This window comes from Lagopus muta, chromosome 1 (genome assembly GCF_023343835.1).
Source record: "Lagopus muta isolate bLagMut1 chromosome 1, bLagMut1 primary, whole genome shotgun sequence".
NCBI lineage: Eukaryota > Metazoa > Chordata > Aves > Galliformes > Phasianidae > Lagopus > Lagopus muta.
Genome location: NC_064433.1, coordinates 123,826,698 through 123,843,492, shown reverse-complemented (window position 1 = coordinate 123,843,492; position 16,795 = coordinate 123,826,698). Strand labels below are relative to the sequence as shown.

Here is a 16,795-nt window from a genome sequence, read left to right as displayed (position 1 = left end):
GGAGGAACATAGGAATCAACATCAAAAGAGACGTTAAAAAAAAAAAAATTGCCATTCCCAAATATGTTTTGCCAGATGTTGGTGTGGTTTTTAGATTCAAATGAGCATTTTTTGGACGGGGTATTGGGCCAAGTGAAGCATTTGTAGGTGAAGACATTTGCTCTGCAAACCATAATTTATGGCAAGATGTGCAAGGTAAAAGGATTGTGAAAATGTTCCCATTAATGGATATCCACGACAAGTACCTGATTTCTCATATATTAAAGAAATGCTAAAGTTCCTCACGTTTTAGAGACACTGAAGTATTTGTTGTTATATGTTGTTGAGCTTTCAACCAACAGAGATTAATGTGCCACAAGTTATTCTGCTTTCTTGCCTTGGAGTTGGCACAAGCACACAATATTTTTCTTGTTTGAGACACTGGGCATATCTGAAGACCTCACTGATTTTCTGCTCCATTAACTTCCATCAAGACTGCTGCCTTTGAATCTCAAAGGATAACATCTCTTATACTGACTAAAGGGACCTTGAAACCCAGCCCTGTGTTGCACAGAGGATCATTCAGAAACAGATAAATACACTCTTTCATTTATTGTCTCTACATTCAAACCCTAGGGCACAGACCTAGCACCACTGCTCCTCACCCTTTCCTCAGAATTTCCACCACTGTGAAGTTGGATTGTCTAATTAGCCTCATATTCTGTTTCTGTTTTGCTTTGAAGGGGCAAAACAGAAGGGCAGTAACATCTTTCATATTTAGTAAAGAGATATCACACGTATAAAGTTCACTCTGTTACAGAAAAAAGATGAAATTTCTTAGCTCTCCATCACACTAAAATCTTAAAATGTATGTTCCGTAGGTTCAAAAACCAATCAGCCTCAATAACAAAGGAAAAGTTCTGTGTGGGTTGCTAAATATAAGTATGCTCTATCTGGCAGAATAAGTTCCAGAGTCTGAGAGTGCTGGAGTTAGGGAAAACAGTCTGACAAACTGTAAAAGTATACGCTTGTCCTGCTTTTGAACCATTCCTCAGGTCTCAGTTATTGATCTCCATGAGAGGAACGGTGCTGAGGCCTTCATGGGCCTTTGGTGTGAACCAATGATTCTCATACATATTTTTATATACATACCACGTACTGCCACTTATAACCACTTCCCAGTAATGCCGTCCGCTGTCAATGAACACATTGCCAGCTACTCCATAGCTCCCTTGGCTCGTGAATCGCTCTGGTGTATGACTCTTTTTGGAGGAGGTTTCATCACGTTCCACTGTCAGGTTGTCATGAGACACTTTCAGTTTTCTATGAGCAGATTTGGGGTCCAGTTTAAATGGCTGACCTAGATACACAAAGACAAAGGTAGCAGGAGAACAATTTGTCTTTAATTTTAAAAAGAGGAGTTGATAGAAAGCATAAGAAAGAAGCATACAAGATTACATAATCATATTAATCTCCTTCTCTGAAGTGTTCTCAAGACAGACTGATTTTGCTCTCTGCACTAGCTGGTTTGCATTGCCAGTTCATTGTCAGTCTCATTGTGCACTAACATCCCTGTGTTGACAATCTCTGAAAAGAGCCCTGCATAATCATCATGCCTATTATCTCTGACCTAAAGGTAACCTGAACGCTCTAATTCTTGCATGTAATTGAAACCAATATACATGTTAATAAAGGTCCGAGGGTTGCTTTTTTCACAGCATATTAGATTTAGAATGTTACATTCTATTAATTCCCTAGGGATAAAGTTCCATAATAACATTTTCATCATTGCTACAAAAAAGTGTTATTTTCAAATCCCACAAAATGAATTTGAAAGTAAGAAAAAGCATTAGCCTTGTCTGTTCCTTCACTCACAGCTTTATTTATAACAAGCACAGTCAACAATTCAGGATCAGTTTTGGAAGGATGCCCATGTGGTGCTGTCCTGTTGGATACCATGCATTAATAAAAAGAAGGAAGTGAACTATAACTTGGTCCAGATATTATGGTGTAAAAACACTGCTGAGGTTGTTGATCTTGGCAAGTCTCTTCAGCTGTAGCACAGTGCTTGCAGACAATATCAGGAAACTTTTTGGTAAACCAAACCCTGTAGATATGTAAAGACTGCCACAATTCTGATCAATGAGCTTTGTGTGTTAATAAGCAGGGTGATTGCTTACCTCCACAAAGGTACAGCTAGAAAACTATGACTCTATGTGGGCTCCATCAAAGCCCTTTCCCCTTCTTATTGTCTTTCATATCAAGGAAGAAGTATGTAAGCGGAAGATTTGATTGCATGCATAGAAAATAGATATGAGCACTGTCATGAGGTCTGTGACCCTCTGACACTGACAAGTGAATTTGAAAAAAGATGTAAATTGCTCAGTGTTTATGAAGGAACAGTTAAGTACATTTCATGAAGTGAAACTGAAAGCATTAGTGTGGGAATACGAAGAAATGAAATTCCTCTGAATAGGAAGTCAATATGCACTGATTCCAGATCTCCAGGAAACCGGAAAATGTAGAAATTTCAAGTGGAAAATGATGGATGCGATACTAATTCTCAGTAAATATTACTATAGGTAAGTGCAAAATTAGATAAGAAGTATTTCTAAAGTTATAATCTACTTTCATAATATTTATTTATTCATTCATTATGTTTAAGTATGAAATAAATACAATGAATATTATTTGGGAGTGCATTTTGAAATCTTTTTCTTACTATTGGATAGGAGTAAAACATCCGCAAGCTGCCTCCTTAGCTGGTTAGTAGCCTTTGTGTCACTGAAGTAGTATCTGAAGCATATCTTTCTCTGTACTGAACTGTATCTGCATAGACCCCTTCTCACAGTCACCTGAGAGATTGCTTTTGTGCCACACTGGGTCACAAAAAGAGAAAAGGATGAAAGACTGTCATTTCCAGTGGGTCTTCTTACATGTTACCAAATGCTTGGTAGCAGATACGTGGTTTGTACAAGCAGGACACAGGAATGCAAGCCAGGTAAATAGACCCCGAACTGGTACGTGCCGTTCTCTGCACCCTGCTTCTTGCAACACTGAGTTATCAACCCTCTTTGAGCATCCTCCCCCTCAATAAGCAGGTTTCAGAGGGTGCACAAACCCAGTGTTCAATTTCCCGAGATCAAAGCTGTTTATGATGACCAGAGGACTGAGGGGTTGTTGGCCAGGACACAAGAAAAAGGCTGAAAACCAGTCTTAAAATTACCATACTACATCTGCTAATAATTTGTGCAACCACTTTTTTTTTGAAGTGGGATCTCTAACTACTCTACCACCCCACTGAACACCATAAAGAAATGAGGGGAATGCAGCTAAAGAAGTTTTCCAGTGTCCTAAGAAAGATCATTCTGGAGAATAAAATTAAAGTAGCAATTATCTTATGAACACGATACAAAACTAAAATGTTTTACTGCAAACACAAGGAAAGGTTTACTTTGTAGAGGAAAAAGAATAGATAGGACACTAAAACAAACTGCAAAATAATATTTTCAATCATTTCATATATGAAGGCTCTGTTCCTAAATGTTATTTCCAGTGACCAGAGTACAGATGCTTTTCTGAACAGAAAGTAATTTCTGCAGTAGTGGAGACACTGGCAATCTTGAATCAAGTTAAATAAGTGGCTTTCACTGTGGGAAGCAGTGTAAGTTAATCTGCTCTACACTCACGTGTCTTTCAAAGACCAAACCTAAAAAGGAGAAGAGTGTGTGTGCTGGATTTCACATTACTCACTGTTTGTCTTGAGCTTGCCTGGCTCACTGCTTCTGCTGCCAGCCTGATTAATGGCCTTAACAATGAAGATGTACTTTGTGCCACTCTGTAACCCATGCACGGTGTAGTGGTTTTGTTTGATATTGGGAACAATCATCCAGCTGTCGGCTGAGTTACATAAACCTGCAATTTCAAACCAAGCACATTAGTCATAACATACTAGACATTTTGTAAGAGGGGAACATTTAAAGCACTCCTGAGCATCCAATCACTGATAAAAAATTCGCTTTTCTACCTTTTAAAGTGCTATTTTATTCACTGGGTTGCTACTTAATTCTACTAAGGCATTTCACCAGCATTCAGCCAAAGTACCTTTTAACTTCTTGCTATATGAAATTGACCATAAAAAAATAGGCATTTAAGAAAAGACTCACTGGAGGCATGAGCAACCTGGGAATTTTCATATCGTAACACAAGGAATTCTTTATTGCTGAAGGATCGAGTACTATGGAGATCCTATCAATCTACCTTTTGGATTAATTAACTCAAGCTTCAAAAAACTAACATAAATAGTAATGCTAGGAGGGCTGTGGAACCTTTTCTGACACACATGCATTCTTTAGGACCTGAAGGAAATCATGGGAAGCCAAACTAGGTAAAAAATGATCACCAGAGCAAGCTTCAGCTTCTACACTCCAGACTTTGCTAGGATATAGCTTAACAAGTAAGTTTTATTGATGCAACTTTTTGATTTCTTTCCCATGGTTAAATGTTAGCTGGGGAAGAGCTAGTTAATTTTCTATTTAGAAATATACCGTTTGGGATATATTTACTTCCTATCACACAAGTATAACATGTAGGAAATAAATAAAACATAGTCTGCAATATCATCTGCAAAACAGAAGAATACTCCATTAATATGAACTGATTCAACTGCATGCATCTTTCCTACTGTGACATAAACCATAAGAATTTCAATAGGGCCAAATGTTGGTCCTGCAACCCTACAGGCTTGGGGAGGAGTGGCTAGAAAGCTGCCTGATGGAAAGGGATCTTGGTGTACTGATGGACATTCGGCTGAATATGAGCCAGCTGTGTGCTCAGGTGGCCAAGAAGGCCAATGGCATCCTGGCTTGTAACAGGAATGGTGTGGAAAGCAGGACTGTGGAGATCATCCTGCCCCTGTACTTGACATTTGTGAGGCCTCAGCTTGAGTACTGTGTTCAGTTTTGGGCACCTCAGTACAGAAAGGAGATTGAGGTGCTGGAGCAGGTCTAAAGAAGGGCAACAAGGCTTGTGAAGGGCTTGGAGAATATGGCCTACGAGGAGAGACTGAAGGAATTGGGGCTGTTTAGTCTGGGGAAAAGGAGGCTGAGAGGAGACCTTATTGCTCTCTTCCAATATCTGAAAGGTGCTTACAGAGAGAGTGGGGTTGGTCTCTTCTCACTGGTGACAGGTGACAGGATGAGGGCAAATGGCATGAAGTTGAGCCAGGATAAGTTTAGGTTGGGTATGAGGAAACACTTCTTTACAGAAAGGGTTGTTAAGCACTGGAATAGGCTCCGCAAGGAGGTGGTTGAGTCACCATCCCTGGATGTGTCTAAAATACATTTGTATGTGGTGCTCAGGGACATGATTTAGTGGAGGGCTGTTACAGTTAGGGTAGTATGGTAAAGTGCAGTTGGACTTGATGATCTTGAAGGCTTTTTTCCAAATTATGATTCTAGGGTTCTGTAACCTGAGCTGTTCTACGATTCCATTCTTTAACTTTCTTGTCAGTGAGTCACCTGTATTATTCACTGCACATTTTGAACAGCTCCTAGTCTAATGGATCCTCAGTCTGGTAACTCTTTTGTTATAAATGTTGAAATAAATCTAAGTTTACATTAACAAAATACATAGATGTTCACCATCTTTTTTTCTAGCTATACAACTAGAAAAGGTATATGCAAATTAAAGTATATGAATCTGTGTAGATGCATAAGGCTGGAAAATGCAAAGGGAAAAATTCATGACAAACTTTGCCTTGACAGGGCATGGAAAAAGTTGTGGATGCAAATGTACTATTAAACTAGTTTTCAGCTTTTAATCTGGTTGTTTTTTTTACCAGCAAACCAACAAGAGAATCTTTAAGAAGCCACCAGTACTTTTAGTTCACATTTTAGCCAATCTAAAATCTTTATGCCATGAAAAAATTAAAAGGCTAAGACAAAACTTTAAAGAATATGTGCTGTGATACTGGCTTACAGACTCATCAAAAATTCATCGCCGTAACTAAAAGACTCCTTCCTAATTTGGAATATACTTTTCATAATAAAAGGTCATTAGAAATAGAATTTAAAACCCAGATTTCAAGCAAAAATTATGAAACATTACTCTGAAAGTTCTCTCATATTATATGACATTGTTGAGATGTAAGCAAGTTATTCATCCTGTTGTGCAAATAAGTAATCGAGGCACAGCTTCAGGGATTCATATCATCTTGTCATGTAATTGAAGAGCTGCAATGTCTAACCTATGTTTTGTAAACTGTGGTGAGCCAGGAATCAGTCCACCTCTCTAGATGTGAACATCCTAAAAATGCTTCTCTTTAAAATGCTAAATGCTAAAAATGCTTTCTCTTTTTGGCCTGAAGGAGAAGGCTTAGGTGAGATCCCTAACTTTAGGTAGCTGAAATAAAGTGAGATGAATCCATCCACCATTGATTTGAAACCCGGAAGTCTGATCTTGAGGTTGAACACACATCTGTGTCTTTGAACTATCTTATTAACAAGCTACAATCAAGTAAGCTTTATCCAGTTTTTTATTTGTTATGATCAGACCTGGAGGGACAGACAGTATGCAACTTTTCTCTAGGTCTCTCTGTCTCATCAAGAATATCACTTTTTTGGTGTTAGGTAGCATTGAAACGAACTGCAAGTATGATTTACTGCAACAAAAATATTTATTTGCTGTTGTTTTATTTAAAACAGTTTCCTGTTTTAAAGCGGAAAAAAGATTCTAGTTTATTGCTTATTCTCCAGCCAGTCAATATCCTGAACATATGTAGCCTCCTTGTGTTAACTACAAAGGATTCAAATAGCTTCAAACAGCTGGGTATGAATGGGTTTCCTAAGAGGAGATGTGGAAATAAAAGCAGCAGTATTTAAATATGGCAAAAAATATCTCAATGACTACTTATCCCAGTAAAAATTTGACACAGATTTTAGAGTAAAGGTATACTCTTTCTGTAGCTGAACTACCACATAGATTTTGCACTAAGGCCATTCACCTGGCTCAGTGGTGCTATCGCACAATAAATATTAAGCTAAAATAAAGTGAACTGAAACACTTGATTCAGAAAGAAACCAAAATTACTAAGGAAGGAATCCCTAACTTAGATGCTTCTGATGGAGTGTGAAATAACATCAGTAAGTCTGTAAATGCGATGAATCGTAGAATCACCACAGAATTATAGAATGGCCTGGGTTGAAAAGGATCACACTGATCCTTGAGTTTCAACCCCCTGCTATGTGCAGGGTACAGCCAGACCAGGCTGCCATTCTCCATTCTCTCATCCCAAGTATGTGAACTTACACGTACACAATATCCATTATCCTTCAGGTACACAAGAATAAGATATTATATTATTAAAAACCCTAGCCAGTAGTTAGATTGCTATGTACATCCATAACCTTAATCATCTTATGCACTTCTACATCTCGCTGCTGAGGCCTGAAGGCAAAATGCTTACAGGCCTAGATTCATCCCACTTGGCAATGAACAAAGAGCAGAGCTCGTGAGTTAGGACTTTATCTACCCTACAATCTCTCCACAGCCAGAAGAGAGAGATGGGAAGCCTCTGTTCAACGTGGCTCATTTGCTAGTGGAAGTCTCTGTTATTTCAAAAGACACAAAACACACTGGATTTCTTTGTCCCTCTTCTCTTAGGACTCTCAGGCAATTATTGGTGAATGCACACTGTCTAACTTAGTTCCTTTGCTGCTCCAACAAGCTCTGTGCATGCCTCCACAACCGTGGGTCCATGTGCTTCCTGGCTGTGAGCTACTTGATAACAGGTTTCTAGTTGAACATTGACTCAGGCATTCTGGGAATGAATTTTTGATGATATCAAATGAGAAGTCCACAATTTTTCAGGGTGGGGAATAGTAACTAGAGACAGCCAAATTAAGCTTTTAGGTATGAAAGAATATTTTGTCACTACACCAAAAGGTTTTCATCTCCTGCTTTGCCCTATCAGAACAGAGTTTCTTCTTCAAATACAAAAGACAATGGCAGAACGATCAGGGAAGTGAAGAGTGCAGCCTGCTAACATGGGCATCTGGGGGTAACATTTGCATGCTCAGCTCCCTGCTGCTGGCAGCAGGCTAAGTGAAGCACACATCTTCTCCTCACTGGTGCATCAGCAAGAGCTAAGGGTTTACTATTATACCCTGTCTTGATCCAGGTGAAATTCAGGTTTCTTGTTTCACAAACGCTGGGCTTTTTATAGGATTATACAGGTGGTAAAATGATGTATTTTAAAACTGTAAAAATGTAGAGAATTCAAATTACATCCTGGAATGGTGCAGTGAGCGCAGTGATGTCTCATACAGCATGTGTGAGTTTTCAAAATAAGTTTCTCAGAATCTGGAGGTAATAATTTGCAAAGCTTTTTCCCTGGTGTTGGTTGTTGATGTGCTTTAAAGAACAGATGGGAAAATTCCCAAGGTGTTAATCCTCCTAAAATTTACACTGGGAGATTTTAATAAAATATATCTTCCTGAAAACTACAAGCACAAAAGTCATGGGAAGGTTATTTAATCTTTTGAGTATTTTAATTACGTTTAAATGCTTTATTTAAATAAATTATTACAAATTCAAATTGGTAAAACAAATACAGTAGGTGAAAGCAACAGATAGCTCTCCACCCCTATCCCACATTCCCATGTGAATGAAAAAACATATGCAGGATTTCTGCAAAACATACAGTGATTTTTTTCTTCTTTCTCCTAGAAATATACTCTTTTTGCATCTTTTTAAGAGGCAGTTTTCTGCCTTGATTTTGTGTCATTTTGTGTCATACTCACTGAAAACCTCAGTAACATTTTGAAAATTGTATGCAAACTGTTTTTAAGAAATTAAAGCTTCCAGAAAGAGACAAAAGATAGTAGATTAAAAAATTCATTGATAAATCACAAACCTTTCAGGTAAACATGAACTCCTAATTATCTCAGGACAGTTTTGTCAACATACCTTCATCCTATCTCATTGGAGAAGTAATCACAAAACACAGGGAATGTTTTGATGCTGCACTGCATCCTCAGTAGAGCGAATTTTCCTATTTTGCCGATGTAACTAACATAAATTCAATTTAACAGAGAATTATTTACTCTTTTGTGTTTTGGAGAGTCTTACGTGTTTTTCCTAAAGGTGTCTTTGTTACCGATAGTGAAAAGCTGGATGTTTAAATTTTAAACCTCCTGCAGAACAGTAAAAAAGCTTCATGATAAAAAAAATGCCAACTCAAAAAATACTTGAAAATTTATTGAAATCAGATATTGAAATCATAATGCACATTAACTAGCTAGTGACAAAGTCATTTATAAAGCCTTTACAACATTCAGAGTGCAAGTACTAGATGCCTCTCAGAAAAGCAAATGTGTGAATACAGCTATGAGAACTACTGTGTTAGTAAAAGGCTGCGTGATTTAAAGTTCTATATTGCTCTAATGCACAGAAAAGTGCTGCCAAGCACTAATAGCCAAGCAATTTGGCCACATTTGGAAGTAATCTTTCCTGTATGAAATAGGATTCAAAATGAAATACTCCAGTTGGACCTTCTCCACCAAATGTTAACTCTCCAATTTTTCAGTTAATAAAAAAGAATATAGTTGATTATGTTGGATAGAGAATACATTAGAAAAACATAGCATTGCTTGTTTTCGTTACTGAATTCTCAGCAATCTCTGAATGATATATGCCTCTGGTGGGGGAAATTTACTGAGGAGTGGAAAGTGCAGTCAGTCTGGCTCTGTGGTTTTAAGAAATGGATTCCAAAATAACAACTTCCATTAGCACAGTAGGTGGGTTTGTATGCAAAGTGATTCCTATTGTCTCAAGGGAAAAAAAGCTTGTTGGCTTAATACAGCACTATAGCTACTGCCTTGTGACTAATTCATAGCTATAGTAACACAGAACTGAAGATGATCTATGAACCTCTTTACATTACCTACTACAGGGAACATACAATAGCAATGGAAACTTCTGGGGATATGACATAGAAAATTAAAAAAATATATGTGCCACAGCATACAAATGCCATACACAGAAAGAAATTTGTGTTAATCTAAACTCTATTTCATTTAAACGACTAATTAAAAGCTATCTTCAGTTCATCAAAACATCAAGATTTCAGTGTAGAGCATGTTAACTCCACTTACAGAGAAAATAGCTTTGTTATTTCACACTACTGAAGTACATTCCAATATTCTAGGGATGATCTTAGATCCTCACGCAGAGCAAAGAAAATAATCGAGATAAGTGAAGAAACAACCAAGCAGTTCTATGAATAAAATCACATTAGTGGGCAAAGCTCCAGTACCAGTGGAAGTTGGAATAAACTGTGAGAGTCCTCTTTATTAGGAATTTGGATAGACATTTAGCAGATCTATTAGACTTGGAGTCCAATTCTTTCACTGAATGCGTTCGACTCCACATTAAATAATGATAAAGAAAGTCTGACAATATTTAGAAAAACCATCCACTTTTATATGCTTGTATTTAACTTGGATTAAGCTATACCTTTCAATGAAATTGAAACCAGTAGCCAAGATATTTATGTAGGAGCTAGCTGCAGTTAAGAAACAAATAAACATGTCAGCCAATCCTTTCATTTCTTTCTCCTTCATTTCAGCTCTTCAGAAAATTTTATAAACGAAGTTTCTTTCCTCTTCAAACTTCTAGTGGCACCATTTTTTTTCAAAATGATACAATTTAAGTTCAGATTGCACACTGAGTAATTCATGCTATAACCCCCAAATTATCATATTGCATCTCTGAAAGAAAACTAATTGATTGTTTTGCAGATCAAAGCCTTCACACACACATGGGAAACCTACAGTTCAGTCTCAAAGTGAAATACCTTGTTATTTATTCACTTTAAAGCAAGGAGTAAAACCTCATATCATAAAGGTGCAGAAATGGCACTTTTCTATTCATGTATAGAAGCAATAGCTGACTTGCATAAAGTCTTCTGGCATAAAGCCATAGACAAAAATAGGTCAGAAACAAGCAATACACTGCATTAAGTCATGGTGTCCTGTCTGCTTAACGGACAGATTAAACAGGGAAGCTTTTATTTCCTTATATATCTGATTGTAATGTGTTCCAAATTACTATTACACTTTTGGTATCTACCTTGCTCAGGTCTAGGAGCATGTATTGAATTTTACTTGGTCTTTCCAGCATTCTTAAATTTTACCATTGCCCTAAATTAGGTTGCTTAGTGAAATATTAAATTGAAGTTTAAACAAAACATTGATCAGTTTTTCAATGGTCCTCTTTATTTTTCATTCAATCCTGAATACCATTTGTGGTATGCAACCTAAAGATACTGCTAAAATGCTAGCATTTGAATCCTCAGATATGCTTTCAGATGCCTTGGAAAACTAATTCCAATTTAGTGATGGAGAAAATTAGGTGCTCACAGCAGCAGTGGAGTTAGCACAAGAGTTTGGCTCAATAGTAGAACAGGACAAACAGCATACCATTTTACCACTGGTATGAAGCATGTAAGCATGTCCTTCAAGCCTCACCTTCATCAAAGCATCTCAACAAATTCTGTAATGACAAAATCACTTCCACACTGGGAAGTGCTTATCTAAAGCAAACTTTACCTAGATGAGTGTGTGGTTGAGGTATGTGATTGTAGAGAAAAGCAAATGCCTAGGAAGATGTTAAGTAGCAGGGAAAGCATACAGCAATAATTTCTCACCATACTCTCCCAGGCTCTAGCAGCTTACTGCTCTGGGACTTCCTGAGCCAAGAGGAAGTCTCTGAACTTCATTGTTTTCAGAGGTATTTTTTTTTTAAATCAACAATATTCTGTGATTCTGTGATTCACAATTCATATATGTGTTGAATGAACAAACTCCATCTTTTGATTGATTGATTTCACACTCCTTCATCTTCACAAAGTAACCATTCATTAAATTGTTGTATTCCCAATAAATATACAGGGAACAGGAAGAAGTTAAATGATTTCTCCAAAATTATAGTTAGTCAAAAATTGCTATCCACTGAACCCAGAAGTGCTGACTTCCTAGCCAAAGATTAGGCAATCTTGGAGTGTTTTCTCAGGAAAATAGCTATGTGATGACAAAACAAAACAATCCAAGGAATAATGAGCAGATTTGCTCATTTGAGAAATGAAACAGTGCATGTATTTAATAATCATGAGCTATTATAAAAAATACCTAGAAATATTAGGTAACACCATTATAAGTCCAAGTTACCATATTAACTGGTGTTCCACCACTGTTTGCTACCTTAGCCTTCACTGTACTAAGATCTATGCTCAGCAGCCTTGCAAACAGTCAGAGGGAAGATTTAAGCTGTATTTCTGACATAGGCTCTGTTGTCAAAAGGCATGTCATAGATATAAGGGTGGCTGCAGTGTTAACTAATGGCCAGTTCAATACACTCTTCCAAGTGTGTGACTAACCTAGACAGCAGAACTGAGTCTTCATCCCTGCAACAAAAGCTTGATGACACAAGAGACAAATCCTGTCAATGAGAACTATAATTATGATATTGGGAATATTGCTTTGGATTTAAAATTTTAACTTTACGTCTTCCTGGGAAGTAAGTTTTTCTTTTGTTCTTGCCATACGAGTACCTTTATATTTAAAAGAATGCAGTTTGCAGAGAAACGACAAGGAAACAGAATTAGAAATGAGAAGGTTTTCACTTACTGACAACGTTAGCTTGTCCAGTGAAGATGGTGTACTGAAGCTCGTAAGAGACCACACTGAACTCATCATCTGATGTCCAGTGGACAGTAATAGTATCATAAGAAGCTGTACAGAGCTCTTCTCGAATGGTGGGAGGGTTGGGAGCTGTGAGATACAACAGAAAAGGCTTACCAACACAATCAATAAAGTATTTCCATCTCACCTCATATTAGGGCATGCATCTGACGTATAAATTTGCAGCAATACCATCCAACGATTTTTTCAAACCTTTTACTAATTCCAATAACGACTTAAATTATTAATAAACTGTTGCTAAGGAATTCTTACTATCCATATAGACATCTAAGAACTCATTTGAAAACACAAAAACATCTTGTATTGAACTAATTTTAAGATGCCATAGCAAAAATTATACAATGATGGTCACAGTAAACTGTTACTGAGTGTGCACAATTAATATGTTTGTTTTACTAGGTTTGTTGCTGATCATCAAACTAAAATTATCAAAGTTTAATTGATGTAAATATCAATAGGGAGAGTCAACAATCTTCATTGTTGACTTGAAAGCAGTGTTTGCTTGGCTTATCTTAACAGAGACTAGCTTAAGTGGTATTTAAGAAATAGAAATCTGGGAAAGACTCCATTTTTTCACACTCAGTCTTCTCTCCATGTCTGTTTTTAGTTATTTATTAACTATCCCTTTTAATATAGCGGCAAATGATTTCTGTTGGCTATACATTCACTATTTTTCAGTTTTATTCAAAAGTTCTTATCATAGCATCATGGCTATATAACTGCTACAGTTAAAATTCAATATCATTGCTAATTAAATAATTATAGAACCACATTTTAATAAAAAGTTGTCCCTCCATTTCATCTTTTTAAATCAACAAATAAGTTTGCTACAGTTTCTCTGCGTAGGAAACTCTGGAAGTCTTCTTCCACATTAATGCACAGGTTTGATTTAAAGATTTGTTTCAAGACTAAAATTTGAAGCAAACCTCGTAGGTAAAAACTTCCCTGGTTTGCTCTTTCTATAAAGCCAAGCACCTATGTAAGAAAGAAATGAGTCTTTCTTTGGGCCTTCCTGCCTGCTTGTCTCAGTGGGAGCCTAATTCCTAATCATCTTCCCTATATGCCATCATCACGCAAAAAAATAATTCTTGCGCTTAATAGCATTCCTCCCAGCTGTCACAGAGTGAGGAAGGAGGGCACTCAAGCTGAAACAATCACAATATGTCTGAATTAAAGGAAAAGGAAGGCAACTCTGAATGGTATTTTTGCTGTCAGTTCTTTAACTTCTGTTAACTGCAAATAATGGCCTCAAAAGAAAGTCAACCTGAAGGAATTCCTCCTTTTCTTTTGCAGCAACTTATTTTACTGAGATATCTATTTTGCCTTCCATTAAGAATTTTTATAGCTCATATTCCTGGTTTACTGATGTATATTCCCAAGGATTAAAGTACAGATGCATTTGCAAGCAGCCTCTTTCAAGCAAAGGGCATAAGGAAATGTTCAAATGTGTTTCGTGATATGACTGTGATTTGTGATGCTCTAAATCTTGTAGCATGGAAGCTTACCAGTGACTTTTCTCAGCAGAGGAACCCTTGAGACAGATGGATATTAATAAGGAAAGAGAAAGAATTGAACTAAAATAAGAACAGTCATCTCAGGAGGGGGATATCAACAGAAGGAGGATTTCTTTGAAAACCAAGTGTTAGTAATGAACTAAAGTCTTCTCCAATCTTCTCCTGAGCCTAACAGAACAAAACAATATTTGCAAATGCACCTGTTATTACTACAATATAGATAATGAATATTAACTTAGTGGAAAGCAACAATTGCCAACTGCTAAATGAATTGTAAACTGCATTTCAGTAGTATCTAAGTCTCTCTACTCCTTTGAAAATGACAGCCTTGATACTTTCTTTATATGCACACCTGGTTGGCCTTACTGAAGACTGGAGATTTATAGGCCTTCACATAACGAGAAGGACAACAAATAAAAAAGAACCTGAACAAGACATCTTTTCTCTTTCTTTTTTTGATTAACCCACACACAATTGAGACCACACTGCATGAAACTCGGCTCTTCAACAACACTCATTTAATAAACTGCTCAGAATAAAACAAAGCACACTTTCCCTGCAGACTGACAGGGAAATCTGCACGTAAACAGTAGTTTTAAACTTTCAAAATAATGTAGAAGTCAGATTGTAAAATACAATATCCCACAAGACATCTGCCTGTGAAGGGTGTGAGTTCATAAAGTGATTGGAGAGATTGGCCTTTAATCACTTATCCTCACCATTACATTTACCAGTAGTGCTACAATGTTTGGTTGCCATCAGGGAAGCTCAACAGAGTTCAGAACAACCTCAAAACACCTGCATCTTTCCCATGGCCCTGACTAGGGCACACTCCATCATTGCCCAGGAATCGGGATTCCAGTACAGCAGAGCACAGCAAAGGAAAAGAAATCCTAATCAGTTCTGCCCAGTCACAGTGTTGCAAGACATACAGCCTCTTAATCCACTTCAGAAGCAGTGATCATCCAAGAGCACTTCCAGCCCCAGGTTGGATGTGGCTCTGGGTAACCTGGTCCAGTGACTGACAACCCTGCCCACAGCAGGGGGGTTGAAACTAGATGATCTTTGAGGTCCTTTTCAAGCCAGGCCGTTTTACAGCTCTATGATTTTAGGGCGAGAATGCAGTACTGACTCACAGTCATAACAAAACCAAAGCTTGACAGCTGATGTTCTTAATACCATTGGATATTTGCAGCCTCCTGTCTGCCAACTGCTATCTGATGTCAGGGAGTTAAAAAAAACATGTGAAGCAGCTATTGAACACCCCACATTTACAGCCTTGAGTAGTAAGGAAACCTGAAATCAGCAGCAGCAGACTTTGCAAGGCACAAATAAAGTTACAGCAGTTTAAAAAACTGCTTCCAAACATCTTTAGTTCTTCTTGGTCATAGCATGGAAGTCTCCATAAGAGAACCAGGGCAGACATCTGGCTGTCTGTCCAGTCACCACTTCAGTCACTCTGACTTTCATACACCTGCATTTATGAATCAACACTCCCAGGAATGAAAGCTATTGCCAAAGGCTGCTTTAGTCCATTTGTGTGACTTCAAGTCAAAAATGCACAGACATATTTAAATAGTCAGGAATCATGTCTGTAATCTGAGCAAAGCAGTTCTTTAAATTTACTCCTAGAAATAACAGAATGGTTATAGAACACAGAATGGTTTAAAGATCACCTGGTCTTAACCCACCTGCAATGTGCGGAGACACCTTCATTTAGAGCAGGTTGCTCTGACAAAAGGAATATTAATATCAATGGATATGGAAGTGAGGAAGCTGCTCTGAATCCCTCAGCTGTTAATTACTGCCTCCGTGATATATCATGATACCAGACTGAAACAATGTGAAAATAACTTGAAAGGCACAGTCACATCACACTGAATGCACTACTAACATGCCAGACATGAACTGGCAGCTAGAACTCAGCCAAACCACCATGTATGCGTGGTCTTTGGGAGGGGAACTTTGGGGACTGGAACTATTCATGAACAACTGAATGGAAAGAGATTATAACCAAAGGATGGGACTGGGTTGGTTGGAGAATAGGTTTACTCTTTTAATAGTAAAAGTAATTTAGAAGGAAGGACAGTTGCATGGGTTTCAAGAATGAAACTGTTTCCATGGGAAAAAAATCCTGGCATACACCAGAAAACACATATTTGTTAGTGCAGTTTTAACTAAAGTGATGGATGAAGAACGTATTGTTTCAGATGGGATTTCTGAAGCAGGGAAAAGTGCAAGATGAAAGGACAGATGTTGCTGCAACTAATTTCACAGCATTATAACGTAAGAAAAGTATTTCTGATTCACAATGGATAAAAATGTTCCTACCTCAACAACACTATGCAGAGAATTTGCAAGTCACAGGCACTGGTATCTAGCTAGACACATGTTAAGGAAAAAATGAGTTCCAGATGAAAAGCCTGAGCAACTGGCAAGATAGAATACTTTTAAAAGACATTCAGACTACAGATACCAAGGAAGAAACAGTCAGAGGAAGATTAAGGGTATTGTTTTACTATGCTGAGCTTGACATCTCAA

At 37.5% G+C, this 16,795-nt stretch overlaps 1 protein-coding gene across 7 annotated transcripts in view; it reads right to left on the bottom strand.

The window, feature by feature from the left end:
* The window catches only part of MID1 (midline 1), a 248,068-nt gene that overhangs the window by 12,938 nt on the left and 218,335 nt on the right, over window positions 1–16,795 (bottom strand). For all 7 annotated transcript variants that reach the window (XM_048951145.1, XM_048951186.1, XM_048951170.1 and 4 more), the window contains 3 exons: window positions 12,666–12,809; window positions 3,733–3,894; window positions 1,132–1,339 (listed from right to left, as the gene is read on the bottom strand). In XM_048951145.1, coding sequence (XP_048807102.1) covers window positions 1,132–1,339; window positions 3,733–3,894; window positions 12,666–12,809 — 514 coding nt within the window. The remainder of the gene's footprint in view (window positions 1–1,131; window positions 1,340–3,732; window positions 3,895–12,665; window positions 12,810–16,795) is intronic.